A 21,592-nucleotide genomic window follows, 5' to 3' on the forward strand; every position below is an offset into this window, starting at 1 on the left:
CCTTGAGCTTGGCGGCAGCAGATCGGCCCGCCTCCTCGCTCTCGGCGCACTGGGCGCGAGCAACCCGAAGGTCCGCCTCCAGCTGCGGGACCCAGGCGGCTTCAGCTGCAAGGTAGCCAGAAAGAAGCATCAGCCAACCAAGATCAAGAAAGAAGACACCAAGTCGGAAGGAAAAAGATCTTACCCTTGACGGCCTCCAGCTCGCGGGCCAAGTCGGCCCGGTCAAGCTTGGCCTTGTGATAGTGGGTCACGGCGCGGTTGTACAAGTTGGTGCGCCACTCCATCACCGCCTAAGGAGAAAGAAGATCAGTCAACTAGACGAAACCCGGACCGGCTCCAAGCAGCCGGCCCATGCCTCGTAGGGCTACCAGGATAATAACCAAAATAAAAAACAGATGAAGTGCTTACCTTGCTGGCTTCCTCCACCTTGGCGAGGTTGGCCGCAGTCTCGGCAGCCCTGGCCTTGAGGTTGGCCTGGAAGCCGGAGAAGAACATCTTCACCAACGCCTGGCCTGGGTTCCCCTCCCGGCTGGTCACCTCGTAGGAGTCCGCGCTGAGCCACGCCTGCTCCATGGTGCCAGCCGAGCCAAGGCTGGAGTCGGAGGCGAACGGCACGTGCAGAAGCCGAGCGCCCTTGGCAATATGCAGGCCCCCCAACGGCGCCGACGGGGCCTCCGTCCTCACGAGCGCGCGTGAGCCGGTGTCCTCGGTGCGCGCCGGCTCGTCCCTCGCCGGCTCCTTCCCAGCCGGCTCCTCCCTTGTCAGCTCCGGAGGCGAAGGCGCTCCGGGCGAAGCAGTCGGCCCGGTCGGAGCAGCCATCTCCGGCGCCTGAGGTGCCCCTTCCGGGCTCTCCTCCAACACCACCACGCTCGGCCCGGCTCCGGCTCCGGTCGCAGGCGGCGCAGCCCTGCTGGCTCCGGCTCCGGTCGCAGGCGGCATGCCCCTGCCGGCTCCAGCTGCTGGGTCCAGAAGACGAGTGCGGCGCGGGAACATGTCGTCCAGCGTCGGCTGGCGCGTCGGCTCGGCCCGTGTGCCACGGCCAGGCGCTGAAGCCAATGGCACAGCGAAGGAAGGCGCCCCTGCGGGAGGCGGAGTACCCGCAGGCGGCGGCGGCGTAGGCGCGCGCGCCGAAGGCTGCGGCGTCGGCTCCCTCCTTTGTCGCGGAGGCGGCGACACGACACACGGTACCTGCCGGGAGCCGCCACCCTTAGTAAACTTGATGGGAGCCCTAGCCGAACAAATAAGAAAAAGATAAGCATAAAGAGTAAGGAAAGAAAAGGAATCAAACAAGAGAAAGAGAGAACTCACCCGGCCTGCTCCGGAACCTTCTTCGGCTGCTGCCGGCGCAGTTTCTTCGCCTTCGCCTCCAAGGCAACGGTGGAGCGGGGGTCGCCAACCCGCTTCTTCCCCTTGGGCGCCGAAGTCGCCGTGGTGCTAGGCGGCCTCGCGCGCAGGGGCACTGCGGGGATCGGCCCCGTGGCGGACGTCGCCGGCTCGTCGTCCTCCTGCTGCTCTGGCGAAGGAGGCGGGTTGTGCTCCCCTTGGCCGCCTTGGTCAGGCGCCTGCAGCAGGTCGTCGTCGCTGGCCTGGTCGCCGGCTTGGTCAGCCGGATCGGCGTGATCCGGCGTCCACCTTCTTGTCGCCAGGTCGCCGTCCTCGACGTTCTGGTGGTCGAAGAGCTAGAAAAACAGAAGACATAAGCAAACAGCAAGCCAGAAGTCGGCAAAAAGAGAAAGAAGTCGGCCACGCAGCCGCAAGCCGGAAGTCGGCCGAAACAACAAGCTTACCAGCTCGGGTGGCAAGTCCCGGTTGCGGGGCGCCAGCCCGTAGTTCCACTCGTCCGGCATGTTCGCCTTGGTGATGTTATTCACCCGGCGGGCCACCTGGGCCTTGGTGAGTGGCGCCTTGGACGTCCGGGTCGGATCGAACCGGCCGGACATGTGCCCGATCTTGTGGGTGCGCATCTGAAGCGGCAGCACCCGGCGCTCGGCGATGGTGCAGAGGAGGTCCTCGGCAGTCAGCCCGTTCACGACGGCGGCCCCCAGGAAGTCCCAGAGTTGGCTCACCTCCGCGTCCGGGTCCGTCGTGCGGGCGTTGTAGCCCCAGTTGATCCGGCCGACTGGAGGAGCCGGATTGTACTCCGGCAGATTGATCCGGTCGAAGAGCGGGTTCTCGTTGCGCACGTAGAAGAATGACATCTGCCAATTCTTCACCGAGTCAACAGTTGGAATCTTGGGGAAGGGCGTACCCGGCCGGGAGTAGATCGAGGCGGCGCCGCATGTCCGCAGGTGGCCGTCGGTGGTCTGCGCCTTGATGAAGAAGAGGCGGCTCCAGAAACCTATGTCCGGCCACAACCCGGCATACGCCTCCATGAAAGCCACGTAGCAGCTGAAGAGGACGCAAGCGTTGGCCGGCAAGTGGTGCGGCTGCAAGCCGAAGTATTCGAGGAAGTGGCGGAAGAAGTTGGACGCCGGCAGGCCCAACCCGCGGTCGAGGTGCGCGCCGAAGACGACGCGCTCGCCGGGCTCCGGCGTGGGCTCCACTTCCGCGCCGGGCGTCCTCGTGGTCACCGTCGATGGGATCCGGCGGAGGCGCACCAGACGCTCGATGTCGTCGTCCCTCATGTACGATCCCCTCCAGGACCCGCTCGCGCCGGCCATCGATGAAGAGGAGGAAGAAGAAGACCACGAAAGACGAAAAGGTGAAGAGGAACCTCGCGACGGCGGCGGCGCCGACGGCGGCGGAGGGCGCACGGTTGAAACACGGGGCCCCGTGGCGCCGGCTCGACGGAGTGGAGGCGGCGGCTTGACGGAGATGCGCTCGCCGGAGTTCGCCAGTGAGAAGCTTTCGCCGGAGCAGCGAGAGTGCGAGGAAGAGCAGCGAGGAGCTCGAGCGGAGCGGAGCGGGGGCGCGAGGAAGAAGAAGAGTGCGGGGAGTGCCGCCTCGATCCCCCCCCCCCCCCCCGCGCGGCATTTATAGCCGCCCGCGGCGGACGGTTGGTCTCCAAGTGGCAGACGTGGCCACGCCGCCCGGATTTTCTACGCAATAACTCCTCCCACGTTCGCTGCGGTTACCAGAAACTGCCACACCACGTCCCCCACGACCGCACCGGATCCGGGGGAGACAGTGATGTGACCAGACGAACCGGCGGCAGAGCCCTAACGTCAGACCGGTCAAGTCGGGTGCAGGACCCGAGGCGGCGGAGACTCCGGCGCGCCGCAAGCCGGAGCCGGACATCAAGTTCAACTCGGCCCAAAAGTTTCCTCGCAAGGCGGAGACATCGCCAGGACTTGTAAAAAAGCAAAAGCTGCAGAAGTGAAAATCGCGACCGGCTACTAGCAGCCGGCCGAAACGAGCCGGATGAGGGCGCAGCCGGCTGAATGGGCATTCTCAGTCGGCCCCTCCGAGTGCCGCCAAGTATATTCAAGAGATCAAAAGCCAGGAAAACCTGCCTAGGTCCTTCTTAACGCAGGACCTTGCCAGCTTCGGGGGCTAATGTCGGGGGGAAGACCCCGGGTAGGGCAATGGACGCGGAGCAGCCGGCTGACCGCTGGCCGGCTCGCGGCAAAGGCCGGCTGAGGAGCAGCCGGCTGGCGCCGTGGCCGGCTGGTCCGGAAGCCGGCTGGCTCTAGGTCCTAGTCGGCTTGGCTACAGCCGCCAATGCTGTAGCTGGGCCGGCTTCTACAAGCCATATCCGACTGGGGGTTTGTACCTCAGACCGACTCGAGGCTGGCGAGTCTTGCACTAGAAGGAACCGGGTTGGTGATCCGGGTTCCCAAAGTCCACGCTGACTTCATCTTCTGTAAAGCGCGGGGCACTGTGGAGCAATAGTGCCATGCGCCGGACAGGCCATCATGGCCAACGTCAATCCGTACTGGCTACAGTGGCTGATGGCGACAGGGACGATTCCACTCCATACCGCTGACTTCGGCAGCCGGATGGGACAGGCCATGAGGCCTCAACGGCTCCTGACGTCACTGCCTCGGGAAGGAACGGAAGCCGGAGCCGGCCAAGCCGGCCAGTAGACTATAGGGTCTTATATGTAAAGTGACGGTGCCTATATAAGCCGCACTACCCCCTCTCGTGCAGGGGATCGATCATTCTCACCTCACTTCCACCCCTAGTGCTGCCCTGTGAGAGAGACTCTTGTCTTCCTTGGCCTCCCAGGAGCAGCCGGACACAGCTCTAGGAGCAACCTTCTATTGCGTGGTCATCATATACATCCCTAGCAGGAGTAGAGGTGTTACCTCCATCGGAGGGCCTCGAACCTGGGTACGTCGCCGTGTCGCTCGTCCCCATACCCGCATCTGGATACCGCCGTGAGATCTCCTAGGAACCTCCTTCGTTAGCCACCCTATGGCATATGCCGTGACGATACCACGATAGCAAGGAGAAGGGACACTGGAAGCGTAATTGCTCCAAGTATTTGGCTGATCTGAAGAGCGGCCTTGTCAAGAAGAAAGAAGGTATATCTGATATACATGTTATAGATGTTTATCTTACTGGTTCTCGTACTAGTACCTGGGTATTTGATACTGGTTCGGTTGCTCATATTTGTAACTCGAAACAGGAACTAAAGAATAAACGAAGACTATTGAAGGATGAAGTAACGATGCGCATTGGAAACGGATCCAAAATCGATGTGATCGTTGTCGGCACACTTCCTCTACATCTACCTTCGAGATTAGTTTTAAGCCTCAATAATTGTTATTTTGTACCCGCGTTGAGCATGAACATTATATCTGGATCTTGTTTAATGCAAGACGGTTATTCATTTAAGTCTGAGAATAATGGTTGTTCTATTTTTATGAATAATATCTTTTATGGTCGAGCACCTGAAAAGAATGGCTTATTTCTGTTAGATCTCGATAGTAGTGATATACACATATACATAACATTGATGCTAAGCGAATTAAATTGAATGATAATTCTACTTATATGTGGCACCGTCGTCTTGGTCATATTGGAGTGAAACGCATGAAGAAACTCCATACCGATGGATTACTTGAATCACTTGACTTTGAGTCACTTGATAGATGCGAAGCATGTCTGATGGGAAAAATGACTAAGACTCCATTCTCTAGTGTTATGGAGCGAGCTACAGACTTATTGGAAATCATACATACCGATGTATGCGGACCAATGAGTGTAGCTTCGCGCGGTGGTTATCGTTATGTTCTAACCTTCACAGGTGATCTGAGTAGATATGGGTATATCTATTTCAAGAAACATAAATCCGAAACTTTCGAGAAGATTAAGGAATTCCAAAGTGAAGTAGAAAATCAACGTAACAAGAAGATTAAATTTCTACGATATGATCGCGGAGGTGAATATCTGAGTTATGAGTTTAGCATGCATTTAAAGAAATGCGGAATACTTTCACAACTGACACCGCCGGGAACACCACAACGAAACGGTGTGTCCGAACGTCGTAATCGAACTCTCTTAGATATGGTTCGTTCTATGATGTCTCTTACTGATTTGCCGTTATCATTTTGGAGTTATGCATTAGAGACAGCTGCATTCACTTTAAATAGGGCACCATCTAAATCCGTTGAAACGACACCGTATGAATTATGGTTTAATAAGAAACCTAAGCTGTCGTTCCTTAAAGTTTGGGGTTGCAAAGCCTATGTAAAAAGGTTACAACCGGACAAGCTAGAACCCAAAGCGGAGAAATGCGTCTTCATAGGATACCCTAAGGAAACTATAGGGTACACTTTATATCACAAATCCGAAGGCAAAATCTTTGTTGCTAAGAACGGAACCTTTCTTGAGAAAGAATTTCTCACTAAAGAAGTGACTGAAAGAAAAGTAGAACTCGACGAGATTACTGAATCTTCACTCGTTGATCAGAGTAGCGCAATACCAAAAGTTGTTCCTGTGCCGCCTGCACTGGCAACAGAGGAAGCTAATGATAATGATCATGAAACTTCGAATGAGACAACTACTGAACCTCACAGATCGACAAGGGAACGTGCCACTCCAGATTGGTATGATCCTTGTCTAAATGTCATGATTGTGGACAACAATGATGAAGACCCTGCGACATATGAAGAAGCGATGATGAGCCCAGATTCCAACAAATGGCAAGAAGCCATGAAATCCGAAATGGGATCCATGTATGATAACAAAGTATGGACTTTGGTAGACTTACCTGATAGGTGCAACGCTGTCGAGAATAAATTGATCTTCAAAAGAAAAACAGATGCTGATGGTAATATTACTGTCTATAAAGCTCGACTTGTCGCAAAGGGTTTCCGACAAATTCAAGGTGTTGACTACGATGAGACTTTCTCGCCTGTAGCGAAGCTAAAATCTGTGAGGATTTTGTTAGCAATAGCTGCATTTTTCGATTATGAGATTTGGCAGATGGATGTCAAAACGGCGTTCCTTAATGGAGACATTGATGAAGAGTTGTATATGGTACAACCCAAAGGTTTTGTCGATTCTAAAAATGCTGACAAGGTGTGCAAACTTCAGCGTTCAATTTATGGACTGAAGCAAGCATCAAGAAGTTGGAACCGACGCTTTGATAAGGTGATCAAAGACTTCGGGTTTATACAGTGTCATGGAGAGGCCTGTATTTACAAGAAAGTGAGTGGGAGCTCTGTAGCATTCCTGATATTATATGTAGATGACATATTATTGATTGGGAATGATATAGAACTATTAAGCAGTGTAAAAGGTTATTTGAATAATAGTTTTTCAATGAAAGACCTTGGTGAAGCATCGTATATATTAGGTATCAAGATCTATAGAGATAGATCAAGACGTCTAATAGGGCTATCACAGAGTACATACCTGGACAAGATTCTAAAGAAGTTTAGAATGGACAAAAGTAAGAAAGGGTTCTTACCTATGTTACCAGGCAAGGTCTTGAGTAAAACTCAAGGACCGGCTACGGCAGAAGAAAGAGAAAGGATGAGTAAAATCCCCTATGCCTCGGCAGTAGGCTCTATCATGTATGTCATGCTATGTACTAGACCGGATATAGCACATGCTGTTAGTTTGACTAGCAGATATCAAAGTGATCCAGGAATGAAACACTGGACAGCGGTCAAGAATATCCTGAAGTACTTGAAAAGAACTAAGGATATGTTTCTTTGTTATGGAGGTGACCAAGAGCTCGTTGTAACCAGTTACACCGATGCAAGTTGGAACACTGATCCTGATGACTCTAAGTCACAGTCTGGGTACGTGTTTATATTGAATGGTGCTGCAGTAAGCTGGGCAAGCTCGAAGCAGTGCATGGTGGCGAAGTCTTCAACAGAATCGGAGTACATAGCGGCTTCAGAGGCTTCATCAGAAGCGGTATGGATGAAGAGGTTCATTGTAGAGCTCGGTGTGGTTCCTAGTGCATTAGACCCACTAGTCATCTACTGTGACAACATGGGTGCCATCGCCAATGCACAAGAACCAAGGTCACACAAGAGGCTGAAGCATATCAAGCTGCGTTATCATTCGATTCGCGAGTACATCGAAGATGGAGAAGTAAAGATTTGCAAAGTACACACTGATCTGAATGTAGCAGATCCGTTGACTAAAGCTCTCCCTAGGGCAAAGCATGACCAACACCAGAATGTCATGGGTGTTAGGTACCTTACAATGTAATCTAGATTATTGACTCTAGTGCAAGTGGGAGACTGTTGGAGATATGCCCAAGAGGCAATAATAAAAGTGGTTATTATATATCTTTGTGTTTATGATAAATGTTTATATACCATGCTATAATTGTATTAACCGAAACATTGATACATGTGTGTTATGTAAACAACAAGGAGTCCCTAGTAAGCCTCTTAACTAGCTTGTTGATTAATAGATGATCATCGTTTCATGATCATGAACATTGGATGTTATTAATAACAAGGTTATGCCATTATGTGAATGATGTAATGGACACACCCAATTAAGCGTAGCATAAGATCACGTCATTAAGTTATTTGCTATAAGCTTTCGATACATAGTTACCTAGTCCTTAAGACCATGAGATCATGTAAATCACTTATACCGGAAAGGTACTTTGATTACATCAAACACCACTGCGTAAATGGGTGGTTATAAAGGTGGGATTAAGTATCCGGAAAGTATGAGTTGAGGCATATGGATCAACAGTGGGATTTGTCCATCCCGATGACGAATAGATATACTCTGGGCCCTCTCGGTGGAATGTCGTCTAAATAGCTTGCAAGCATATGAATAGTTCATAAGAGACCACATACCACGATACGAGTAAAGAGTACTTGTCAGGAGACGAGGTTGAACAAGGTATAGAGAGATACCGATGATCAAACCTCCACTACTAGGAAAACAGCTACTGCTGGCGCACCAAAATAGCTTATTGCCGACGCACCTGAGCCTGCCGGTGGGAACAGGCCGGTGATATTTGCCTACCACCGGCCCAGCGAACCATTCGCCAGCAGTACATGGATATAGGACCGGCGCATGTGCTGTGTTCGCTGGCAGTAGTACGAATAGGAAACAAAAAAAGGCCCACCCACCACCGTCCCACCACGTGCCTTCATCATTACATTTACAGAGAGCACAAGTGAAAGAAATAAAATTACAACTAGCGATGAATTTTGCACAAAACACCCTAACAACAATTTAGAAAAGCAATCGAATCCTGGAAGCCACGACCGAGGACGGCGAGCCCTGCTCGACGTGACAACCATGGACGGCGAGGCCTGCTCGACGCAATGGATGACTGCTGCTGGAGACAGTGGAGGTGGACATGGCAGGCAGGGGGAGTGGGCGGGCTTGACCACTGCCAGGGCGTTGCTATCGCAGAGCAGCAGGTCGCGGAGCAAGTCCGTCGCGCCGCCATACACCAGGTCGTGGATGCCGGCAGATCCGCCGAACGGCCTGGGCGTCGTCGTCGCCCACAGCCGACAGCGCAGCCTCCTTCCGTCCCACGGCGGCATCCAGGTCCATCCCCGCGCTTTCAGCAGCCGGCGAAGGACTCCTCCTGCGGGACGAAGACCGTAGGGGTGGGTGAGGTTCTGGCGGCCAGGAGCGGCACCGGTGCCAGCAGATCTGCCTCGGCACGCGGCCGGAGATGGTGGCTAGCCTCCAGCGGCCGGCGGCGAGGCGAGCTCACCGAGGTGAGGATGAGGGAGATGTCCCCATGGGGCAGCTCGGGCGTGCTCGCCGAGATGGTGGCCGCCGGCGGGCCAAACTCACCGAGGTGAGGTGAAAAACGAGGGAGATGTCCCCATGGTGGTGGCGCCGGCGTGCTCATGGAGATGCTGGCCGGTGGGCGAGCTGAGGCGAGGAAAGCAGCGTGAAAATAATTGGAACCTGCAGCTCGCCGAAGAAGGGGATTGACTCAGGGAAAGGATAAGGAGCGGTCGGTTTGCGCCCTACAGGACGCGTGGCTTCCAGTTCCAGCCAAGGCGGAGAATCGCACGCGGTTTTCCTTTTCTTATTCTTTCAAAATTGTCCTCTATAGTTGGCGCACACGATTTTGGAGCGCCGGCATTGTAGCCTCGCGTAGCGAGCTGATCTAGCACGGCCAGCACCTCCTATATCACCGGCGAACAGAACTGCAAGCTGCGCCGGAAATTGACAGATATTGCCGGCACACGTATAAGTGGAGCGCCGGTGGTAAAATAGCACCGGCGTACCATTTTTTGGTGCGCCGGCGATAATTTTTACAGCTATAGGCCTTTTCCTTGTAGTGCTCGGACAAGTAAAATATCGCGTGACAAAGGGAATTGGTATCGTATGTGAATGGTTCATTCGATCACTAAGTCATCGTTGAATATGTGGGAGCCATTATGGATCTCCAGATCCCGCTATTGGTTATTGGTTGGAGAGAGTTCTCAACCATGTCTACATAGTTCGCGAACCGTAGGGTGACACACTTAAGGTTTGATGTTGAATTAGTAGAACTTGAAATATGGAATGGAGTTCGAAGTTTTGTTCGGAGTCTCGGATGGGATCCCGGACATCACGAGGAGTTCCGGAATGGTCCGGAGAATAAGATTCATATATAGGAAGTCATTTTATAAGTTTGAAAATGATCCGGTGAAATTTTGGAAGGTTCTAGAAGGTTCTAGAAAAGTCCGGAAGAATTCACTTTGGAAGGCGGAGTCCCGAAGGGACTCCACCTCCCATGGCCGGCCAACCCTAGAGGGGTGGAGTCCCAAGTGGACTCCACCAAGGGGGCCGGCCACCCCCCCTCATGGAAGGGTGGGAGTCCCACTTGAGGTGGGAATCCCACCTTGGGTAGGTTTCCCTACACATGGAAGGTTTTGGGTTGGGGTCTTATTCGAAAACTTGTAGTCCAACACTTGGGGGTTCCACCTATATAATGAGGGGCATAGGGGAGGGGGCAGGCCACCACAACACAACCACCTTGGCCGCACCCCAAGGAGGCCGGCCACCCCTCTCCCAAACCCTAGCCGCCCCACTCCTCCCCCTCTCCCGCAACGCTTAGCGAAGCTCCGCCGGAGATCTCCATCGCCACCGCCACCACGCCGTCGTGCTGCCGGATTCAAGGAGGAGCTACTACTTCCGCTGCCCGCTAGAACAGGGAGAAGGACGTCGTCTTCATCAACACCGAATGTGTGACCGAGTACGGAGGTGCTGCCCGATTGTGGCACCGTCAAGATCTTCTACGCGCTTTTGAAAGCGACAAGTGATCGTCTACCGCAGCAACAAGAGCTTCATCTTGTAGGCTTTGGAAATCTTCAAGGGTGAGTCTCGATCATCCCCTCGTTGCTCCCGTCTTCTAGATTGTATCTTGGCTTGGATTGCGTTCTCGCGGTAGGAATTTTTTTGTTTTCTATGCAACGAATCCTTACAGCAAATAGATACCAACTCACATATATGATAGAGCAATATAGGTTTGGTACTGAAATCATGTCACTCGGGCTCTAGTAACAAGAGCATTAAACATAGCAAATGTGCGCCAACACTCCTATAAGAATATCTTCAAGACAAGCACCTCAAATCTCGATACATATGGATGATTACATGACCAATATCACCCAAACTCCATGCACCTCTTAAGCCTACATAGAACTACTCACTCATGATGATGGATAGTGAGCCCATGGTTGTTGGTGATGGTGTTGGTGGCGGTGATGATGAAGAAGCCCTCAAAATCCCTCTCTCCGGGGTGGAGAGCAGGATCAATCTGGCCCCCGAAATGAAGATCGTGGTCTCGACGGGGCTCTGTTTCGCGAAACGTCTCGTCCTTCCAGGGGTAGGTTTTTTAGGTGTATAAAGCACCACGTGAAGGGGGGCGAGGCGAAGACCGAGTGCCAAAAGGCCCTGGGTGGCGCACCCTATGGTGTTGGGCTCACCACCTAGTACCTTTTGGGTCTCGTGCCCCCCTCTCGTGATCCAAAGCACCATGCCCTCTATTTGGATGAAAAAATTCCCTGGTATTTTCCCCAATTTTATTTGCTGCAAAAACTGACAAAAACGAGACTTGGCTAAAAACATCGTCAAATTCAACAATTTTTATCCAAGTATGGTGAGATTCCGGAGCAAATTTTTGAGCAAAGTGCTTGAAAAAGTAGATACATTTGAGATGTATCATAGAGTTATAACCCAAATAAAATGGATCGTTGGTAAATCCCCATAAATCAATATAAACATGGAAATAATGATATGTCTCAAACATATATATAATTTTTGATGCTCCATACTTGTTTTACACCAATTTATATATGTTTTGTTTACACTTCGTTTCACTTTTATAAAATTTTCCGAAACTAACCTATTGACAAGATGCCACAATGCGAGTTCCCTGTTTTCTGCTATTTTTTTCTATTTCAGAAAAGTTGTACATAAAATATTTTCGGAATTGGACGAAACAAAAGGTAAAGTTCCTATTTTACCGAATCGAAGACGAAGTCCAGAGGAGAGACGGAGGGGCACCAAAGGGCGTCCACGCCATGCCTGGGTGCGGCCCCACCCCTGGCCGTGCCTGGGGGTGCTGTGGGGCCCACAGGCACCCCACCGACCTATTCTCTCCGCCTATTTATTCACGATCTCGGGAAAAACCTAAATACCTGAGCCCCCATCCACGAAAAGTTCCGTCGCGGCCGCCATCGTCTACCCTAGCTCGGGAGGGTTCTGAAGCTCTTCCCGACACCTTGCCAGAGAGGGAGATCATCACCGGAGACGTCTACATCGCCATGTCCGCCTCCGAAGTGGTGTGTGAGTAGTTCATCCCTGGACTATGGGTCCATAGCAGTAGCTAGATTGTTGTATTCTTCAATTTGTGCCTCATGTTTAGATATTTTGAGTTGCCTATCATGATCAAGATCGTCCTTATGTAATGCTACATGTTGTGTTTGTTGGGATCTAATGACTACTGAATACTATGTTGAGATCGATTATATACTTGTCATATGTTATTTGTGATCTTGCATGGTCTCCGTTGCTAGTAGATGCTCTGGCCAAGTATGTACTTGTGACACCAAGAGGGAGTATTTATGCTCGATAGTGAGTTCATGCCTCTAGTAATCTAGAAGAGTGAAAAGAACTTCTAAGGTTGTAGATCTGCTGTTGCTATTAGGGAGAAAACAATAATGTTTTGTCTAAGGATAATTCTATAGTTTATTTTACACACGTTGCTTAATGCGATAATCTATTGCTTGCAACTTAATACTGAAAGGGGTGCAGATGCTAACCGGAAGGTGAATTATTAGTCATAGATGCAGTTAGATTACGGTCTATGTATTATGATGTAATGCCCAAATGAATCTCATAGTAATCATCTTGTCATGTATGGTCTTTATTCTGTCACTTGCCCAGCTGTAATTTGTTCACCCAACATGCTATTTATCTTTATGGAGAGACACCTCTAGTGAATTGTGGATCCCGATCATTTCCTTTGCACTGATAAAATCATCATATTCTGTTTACTTACTGCAAGCACTATTCTCTTTAATTCCATTGCAAATAAGCATCTCTTTCCACACGATACGGTTAATCCTTTGTTTTCAGCAAAACCGGTGAGATTGACAACCTCACTGTAAGTTGGGGAAAGTATTTTGGTTGTGTTGTGTGCAGGTTTCACGTTGTTGCTGATGCCGGTGGTGCGCCCTGCCACAAGTCAGCCAACAACACCTTCATAAGTCACTCATTTCTCCCACTGATCGATTAAACCTTGGTTTCTTACTGAGGGAAAACTTGGTACCGTGTTCATCATACCTTTTTCTTGGGGTTCCCCAAAGATAGGGCAAAGGAGGCCGATCTTTCGATGAGACGAGGATAGTTTGATTTGTTGGTGGAGTTCGTGCTTGACGATCCGACTACACGTGCAAAGCTTGTGCGCCAATGCAATCGCTAGGACAATCTTCGGGAGTTAGTGATCTTGCGGGAGCACGATCAGCCTAACCAGAAGGTCTTAATTCCTACCTGAAATCGAGAACATGTAAGAACTAAAGATGCAATCAGAATATTGCGAATAGAGATAAAAGCTTGATTGATAATGGTGGGATTCCGAATAGTCGGTCTTGTTCTCGGCGTTGGCCTCAAAAAAAGTACACGAGAGTTGCAGCAAGGGCTAATTTTTAATCTAATCAAAATCCAAATTCTAATGACGGCTACAAAGGGATATATATGGGGGAAGTGAAGAGATTTTCGTCCAACCAGCTAGGGTTGGCCAAAAACACATCTAAATGGGTCTTCCTCCACTTATATGGCCTCTTAAAATCCCCTAAAATACCTAATCCGAAAATACATAGGTCTGGCCCATTAAACAAGGTGACAAAACACCAAAAATAACTGTTGGACCAATTTTATGATGGGGAAACTTGTAGAATTCGTCCAAACATCGTTGCTTCATTATGGTGGCTTCAATGTTCTGAAATCCTCGCTTACAACGCCATCCTGAATTCTCGCAGGCCTGCTACCATCTTCATGCACGTTCCTAATCCAATGCTTGACGTCCATGCTAGATCCAATCCTAAATAATATAAACACATTTGATTTAGACAGCATCATATTCTCATATATATCAGGAAGGATTCCTAGTAACGAAGGTACCTGATAGTTTAGTTGAAACACACAAGCTCTTGCGAGAGATCCTTGTATTTGAAGTACAAGAGGATATGTGGTTGTAGGAGTATCGTTGTATCTATCATAGCAATCTCCTCATCATCCTTTCCTTCTTGAATGGAAGTCGTTCTCGACGTAGTCTCATCTTTTTTACCAAGATATACCTTTAAATCAGAGGTTATGATATCCTCATCAGATATATTAGGATGTGATCTGTTACCTCCCCTCTCGCCTATGATCCCAGTTTAATGCTTAGGCCAGGCTGTGCTCGGGCATGGAAAAAAGGGATTTAGGCAGTAAAATTATGTCAGGCTTTTTCTTGTTTGGGCAATGCTCCAGCCTGGTTTGTAAGCCCGACAGTTGGGCTAGGCCGGGCTTGGCCCCAGGTTTCCGTTAGGCTTTTAGGCCCGGCCCGGCCTGGCCCGTGAAATGTGTAGGTTTACAGATGAATATTATGTATAAATATTGTGCTTTTGATTATTTTTAGTACTCCGTATAACTATTGTCTGTTTTTGTTGTGTTCGTTTGAAACAATACAAGGTTTCTGTTGTGTAACAGAAAAAAATAAGTATACTGTATTTAGAAACAAAAATACAGTAAAGGAAAGTGACAACGCGGCGTGCGTGGAAGAACGCCGCGAACTCCACCTCTGACCTTGTCCTTCTTCCTCCTCCCCCTCTCCCCAATCCTCCTCCCCCTCTCCCCAATCCTCCTCCTACCCCAATCCACGACCCTCTCCCGACGGCGGAGGAAGCCGTCGAGGTGCTGGTCCCCGCTAGCCGCCCCCCTTGCCGCTACACGGAGGCGGCCGGTGCTGCGCCGACGGCGGCGGCGCGGGGAGACATGCACAGATCGGCGGGGGTCGCGATGGCGTGGAACGTCTTCAGGTTCTGCACGGCCCTCAGGGGGCTGGGCTCCATCATGATCCTGCTCGTCCTCGCCATCGTCGGCGTCACCTACTACGCCGTCGTCCTCTGCAACTACGGGCCCGCCCTCCTCCTCGGCGGCGGCACCACGCTCGCCGCGCTCGCCGTGCTGCTCCTCTTCCACTTCCTGGTGCGTTCCGCCTAACTTCCTGGTGTGATTTCGGTGGAACCGATGCAAATTGCAGCGGGATCGAGTATCGTTAGGTGTCAGTCCTCGTTCCTTGGGAAGCAATGCTGGTCGGAAATTTCAATTTTGACCTTTATTTGCTGGATCCTGGGAGCTAGGGTGCTCAACGAGCTATATTCTTGGAGTATGGGTACAGGCAGCCATTCCATGTAGGGAATCTTCGTTGTGCCATATTAGTTTCTTGTTAACCTTTGCTTCTCTAGGTGGTATTTCTTTGTAGCATCTAAGTAGTGGCAGGCGTGCTGTATCTTTCTATACTAGGAAGTTCCTTCTATTTGGTGGCACTATATGCTGACTGGGTTGATTGAACTGTTGTGCCCACGGTATAATCATTGTTTCCTTACATATTTTGTGGGAGCATGATAGATTTGTAGGATATGCACGCTACCATACGCAAGAAGTTCAGAAAACTGAGCTGATCAAATGCATTTTGAGTGATACTGATTGTTGAGCCAGAACACCAACTGTTTCTTTCCATCTACAATTTGTTGACTGTGAACATTTGTGGTATTATCTTACGAGTTAAGACATAACCTACCCGTTTTCTCTGTTAGTTTTATTGTGTATTAATAGCAATACTTGTTTGGGGTCTGCAGCTTGCTATGCTGTTGTGGAGCTACTTCTCTGTTGTGTTCACCAACCCTGGTTCTGTTCCGCCCAATTGGAATCTTGATTTCGACGAGGAAAGGGGAGAAACTGCTCCCCTCTCTAGTTCAGAGTACAATAGCCAGACGAATTCACAGCAGTCTATGGCTGTCGGTGATACAGGAAATCCAAGGGTGAGGTACTGTAGGAAGTGCAACCAATTGAAGCCGCCTCGGTGCCATCATTGCTCTGTTTGTAAGTTCATGGTTTTTTGTTCAGGATTAATACTATGTTATTTCCAGTTATTATCAGTTGCATAGTCTACGCATATATGGTCGTACCGTCTTATTTATTCCTAAACATTTTTCAGGTGGAAGATGTATCCTTAAGATGGACCATCACTGTGTTTGGGTTGTTAATTGTGTTGGGGCACTGAACTATAAATACTTTCTCCTCTTCCTGGTACGATTTTACTATGTTGACAGCTTGGGATGTTGTGTTCACTTTACAAGAAAGATTATTTTAGCTTCCGTTTTTAGTTATTTTAGCTGGGTGCTAGTTACTCTTGCTTATCATGCAGATAGGTAAGCAATATTTTGAGGATAATACAATCATATCTTTTCAGTTAGGAAACAGATTTATTTCGCTTAATATTTCTCAAGCTTCTTGCTAGCAAATAGCAATATATATCAAACAGTTATTAAATCAAAAATATACCATATTGTATTACTCCCTCCATTCCAAAATGTAAGGTGAATTTTATTTCTTTACGACAACGCTTTGACTAAACGTTTCTCCATTAAGATATGATTTGTGTGATGCAAAATCACGACAAGCTTTTGAATACGAATCTAATGACAGAAAATTTCCTTCATATAAATTATGTTACTGAAGTACTTGTTGGTAAAAGCCTTATCCTAACAAACCAAAAATACCCCTTATATTTTGTAATTGAGGTAGTATTATTTGTAACTAAAGCTAACCATACATGGGCGAATATCAGCATTCATTCACAAGTTAAAATATTATTGTATTGCTCCTTTACGTGAAGAGTCTATCTCACTTGTACAACGTTGAGGGAACCATAAGCCAGAGTATAAGCAAGTGAATCAGTGTGTTTATTATGTTATTGGTGTGTTTGGTGGCCTGTTCATTGTATCAACAGTACAAAGACTGCTTCTCCAGTACCTAGGACTTCTTTGAAACCAGCTAAATCTTCCATGCTGCTACATCGATTGTTTGTTTTCTGAAAAATGTAATTAATTATTATTTATGGTACTTGCAGTTCTACACCTTCCTTGAGACAACGCTTGTTACCCTATCTTTATTGCCTCACTTCATAGCCTTCTTCAGTGATGTCGATATCCCAGGAACTCCTGCAGCACTTGCAACCACATTTCTCACATTTGGTAAATAGATTTTGCTAATTTCTGGAAAAAAACTATATGCTTGAGCATGATTGATCGAACATCCGCTAAAAGTATTCTCTTCCTTGCAGTGTTGAATTTGGCGTTTTCCTTGAGTGTTCTGGGTTTTATGATAATGCATGTTTCACTTGTTTCTGCTAATACAACAACGATTGAGGCAAGTATCTAGTAATATATTACTAATGGTTTTATTTGTTGTATGCATGATGTGATTAATTTATCACTTTGTTTTCCAGGCATATGAGAAGAAAACTAGTCCACGTTGGATGTACGATCTTGGCCGGAAGAAGAATTTTGCTCAGGTTAGGCTTGTGGAAACTTTACTTTTATTAATAGCTTAATAGATTTCATTTCTATGGTGCTTGTATGCCCCATATTAGCTTCATTATAAGAAAATGGTAAACTTGACATGCTGAGGTGACTTAAACTCCCAATAGATATCACGATTATGCGCAGGGTGGAGATATTCATGATAGCTCAGCTCACTGTCAGTTGTCATAAATGGTATCTTTTTTTTGTAGAACTAATGAATTATCCTTGAGAGAGCTGCCTGATCTATATAATTTTTGAAATGACACAACCTCAATTTGCTGTGGGACATGTTTAATGTCATAATGCATAGAAACCTTGGTAACTCTGGAAGCAAAATAAGCAACCCAAGTGTGGAATTATTTTTATATCCAACTAGGGGTGTAACTTCCTGTAGGTAAATAACCATCATGGTTTTGGCATATTCCATGGTATTCTTTAATTAATTCCATAAACCTTGAGTGCGCCCTTCCGTAGGAAGTGTTGTTAAGGTAAACCTGTGCAACCAACCTTGAGTACTTGGGATTCTCGCACTTCTTCCTTCTTACATAATGGAAACGCTAAACAATGGTCCTTTTATTAGGTATTTGGAAACGACAAGAAGTATTGGTTCATTCCCGCATACTCAGAAGAAGATCTGAGGCGAATGCCTGCTCTTCAGGGCCTTGACTATCCTGTGAGATCAGATTTGGACGGGCAAGAATTGTGACAACATGGAATTTTCCAGGGCCCTGACTGACACAGCAGTTTGGACTGGCAAAATGTTCGGTGTAAAATTCGATAGTTTTCTTAACAATATGCTTCAGTGCTCAACATCTTGCACTACACACGTCATTGCTGGATGGTTATGTAAGGCATCTAGCCAGTTTTCACAGGATAGCTCGTGAAATCATGCATGGTTCCCTCCAGCTCTCGAAGGCGTCCTGTACTCTGGCTGCTGTAGTCCACGCGCTATAGCCATGCGATGTAAATTATTTGTGCTGTATGAATTCTTTGTAGTGTTTTTAGATGGGCTTTCAGATGCACATGATGTACTGTTGCTGAGGTAAAGCCGATTTGGAAATGTACTACAGTATTTGTTGATGAATTAATCTGAGTCCAGTGACCAGTCTTATCATTTCAGTCTTGATTAATGAACCTGTGACCTCCATGCCCCATCCTGGATAACGGGAAGTTTACATTGTTCCCACTTCTGAGTAGCGTTGAAGTTGACAGTAAGTTTGGTATTGCAGTGGAGTATGATAATACTGTTCGGTTGATGTATTTTTTTTTGCCCGTTTGGTATCCTGCTTAGATATATTATTTTTGTTTTATACCAAATCAAAATGGTCACATTGTTTTATTGGTAGTACTCCGTAGTAGAAAGTTTGGATGATCTTTTGTTAACACATTGGATCATCAGTGTGGCATCACCAGTTTTTAGGCTGCATTAGGGCATGTACAATGGAGGCAGTACCAAGCAGTCGCCTCATCCTCTCCACGTAGGCTTGTAGTGCTGAAGCTGCTATGTTCTCAAATTTTCACCCAACGGAAGCAGTAGTATGTGGGGCCTACATTGCTCTCTTTTGTACTACTTTCTCCTTTCCCCTTTCTAGTACACTTCCTTGATGATACCCGGCCCATTCATTCCTAGATACACGCATAGAACCAGGAAGATGGCCAAAATAGCTGCTCAAATCGGTTCAATCAAAGCACTAAGTTGGTCAATCGCCGAACTCATTGTTTGCTGCATCTTCTCGAGCTCGCGCCGCCCATCATGGCTGCACCAACTACCTCATGCTAGTAGGATTTCGGCTGCCAGCCATGGCCAGAACCTTGAGCTGCCGGTGCCGGTCTTGGCCGTATTTTTCGAGTTCGCTGCGTCCGCCATGGCCTCACCAATGAGCTCCGGCTGGCTGGATTTCGGCTGCCATGGCCGTGACCCTCAATTGCCGCGGCCGTCCATGGCTGTAATTTTGGAGGTCGTGACCCATCTTCTTTCTTCTACCTTTTTCCCTTTTTTCCTATTTCTCCTGCCTTTCTCTGCTGAGGATGTTGCCTCCCCTGCAAGAGACTACTTAATCTGCAGGGCGACGAGTTGCAGGCTCGGGTCTGACATCCGAGCCTAGTGGCCTGCGGGGCAGCGACTTGGAGCGGCGCGTTGGCCATGCCCTTATGGAAGAAGTCTCATTTTCAATCTTTTTGTGGGTGATGTTTCTTGGTCAGCGACAGGTATAATTTCTCAACTGTCAGATTCGGAGTCCCTGGTGACTTTGCTTCCTGGATGACAGGTTTTTTTGGCAGTCCACTCTTCCTCTTTTTGTCGGCTCCTCACAACTGTGCTTTGTCTCTTTCATCTCATTTTGTAAGGCACATCACCAGTCTTTCCTCTAGGAGGAACATCTTTTGAATCTTACACAATGTCCGGGGCTTTTTGTGTGTTTTTATCCTACTCAAAGCCTTTAAGGCAGCTTCTCTAGCTACTCCTTGTTTGATTTTTTTTTATTTGTCTCTCTTAACAACATTTTGAGTCATCTTGTTTTGGTTCCTTTTATTTCTATTGGGTTTCATACCTAGCCTACACCAACTTGCTTGACAAAAAAAGGCTTTGATATTTTTGTTGCCTGTTATGTGTGATGTCCTGCAGATTTGTTGCTGACGGGGCCTTTTTCTGGTAGCTTTGCTTCTCCACTAAGGCTTGCTCGGAAAGTGCAGACCGTGAACTGAATCCAGTATTCTAAATTTCTAATTAGCAAGCATATTGAACTTGATGATCGGAGAGGCATGAGTCGGATTGAATCAACATCAAACTGATAGAAATCAACAATCAGATGAACAACCTATTAGTGGCTGAGGAGAACATACATGCACTAGAAACTAATCTTTTTTTGGACAAGTATAATAATAGAACAATATTTTAATTGGTAGACATGACTTAGTGGGCTATGTTACCATTCTCTGGTGGATTTCAAGTATGAAGAATGCTAGCCCCAATACTTTTTTTTGTTGACCTTCTCTGAATGGCCATGGCAAATGTGTTAACTTGTGAAACCTAGCTACTCCCCGTGTTGCGGAAAAATCATATTCCTTGTATGATCCATTTTTCTCTTTGGCTTATAACTCGTAGGTCTGTACCTAACAAATTGACGAGCTGTTGATGGGAGGTTGGCGGACTATAGAAAGCTCTAGGGAGCAGATCCTCACCATTACCGCACAGTCAGTGTCATGTTAGGCATAGATAAACTCCATCTGAAAAAACAGTTTATTGTATTAGCGGACAAGCACGCTTCGCCACTCCGTGGTAGACGTGGCGGATTTGCGTGGTGGACTTCATGTGTACATGATCTGTAATGCCTTAATGCGAATTAAAATAGTCCTTCCTAGTCAAAACAGACTGATTGCACACGTAAAAAAACAGACTGATTGCATGAATCATATTCTTAACTTAACTCAAATATATGAAAAACATTAAAAAACATGGGACATTATTCCTTTCTTCTTTCCTGCTATGACAATGATTAAGAACAATAAATATATACCTAAAATTAAAAGTATGGGACATTATCCCTTTCTTCTTTCATAAAACAAACATAACTTTCTAAGGAATGGAGAAATAACCAGTGAGTGGATAAGTAAAGACCGAGCTACACGTAGCCCTTTAGTTTCAAAAAATTGAAAATCATATTTGTAAGTTTCAAAAAAATCTTAAAAAAATGATGGATGTAACCAATGATGAAATCTACAATCGTGCAAAATCTCAACGTCATTTTTTTTTTTTGTATTTTAAACTACACAACAATGAAAAATGTGTGGATCTAAGTATAAGTATAGTGAGTAGTACACATTTCAAAATTCTAAAACTTATCACAATTTGTCATTTTTTGTAGCCTAGAATACGAAAAAAATGACAATCGTGCAAAATCTCAATGTCAAATTTGTTGTATTTTAGGCTACACAACAGTGAAAAATGTGTGGATCTAAGTATAGTGAACAGTACACATTTCAAAATTCTAAAACTTATCACAATTTGTCATTTCTTTTGTAGCCTAGAATACAAAGAATTTCACCTTGAGATTTTGTAAGTATGTAGTATTTTGTAGAATTTTGTTTTCAGATTTTTTGGAACTTTAAAATATAATTTTCATTTTTAAAAAAAT

At 47.5% G+C, this 21,592-nt stretch overlaps 1 protein-coding gene across 1 annotated transcript; it reads left to right on the top strand.

Annotated features, from left to right (window-relative positions):
- The first annotated feature begins 14,656 nt into the window (after positions 1–14,656).
- LOC127331264 (probable protein S-acyltransferase 14) lies at positions 14,657–18,568 on the top strand. Its single transcript, XM_051357352.1, has 7 exons — positions 14,657–15,078; positions 15,732–15,975; positions 16,091–16,182; positions 17,006–17,129; positions 17,219–17,304; positions 17,384–17,449; positions 18,040–18,568. The coding sequence occupies exons 1-7, from the start codon at positions 14,866–14,868 to the stop codon at positions 18,163–18,165; spliced, it is 951 nt and encodes a 316-aa protein (XP_051213312.1). The 5' UTR covers positions 14,657–14,865; the 3' UTR covers positions 18,166–18,568.
- Positions 18,569–21,592: the final 3,024 nt, after the last annotated feature.

Source organism: Lolium perenne, chromosome 2 (genome assembly GCF_019359855.2).
Source record: "Lolium perenne isolate Kyuss_39 chromosome 2, Kyuss_2.0, whole genome shotgun sequence".
NCBI lineage: Eukaryota > Viridiplantae > Streptophyta > Magnoliopsida > Poales > Poaceae > Lolium > Lolium perenne.

Coding starts and splice junctions, on each gene's coding strand:
- LOC127331264 (XM_051357352.1), top strand. CDS start 14,866: ATGCACAGATCGGCGGGGGTCGCGATGGCGTGGAACGTCTTCAGGTTC. Junction 15,079..15,731: donor TGCTCCTCTTCCACTTCCTG/GTGCGTTCCGCC, acceptor TGGGGTCTGCAG/CTTGCTATGCTGTTGTGGAG. Junction 17,305..17,383: donor CTAATACAACAACGATTGAG/GCAAGTATCTAG, acceptor TTTGTTTTCCAG/GCATATGAGAAGAAAACTAG.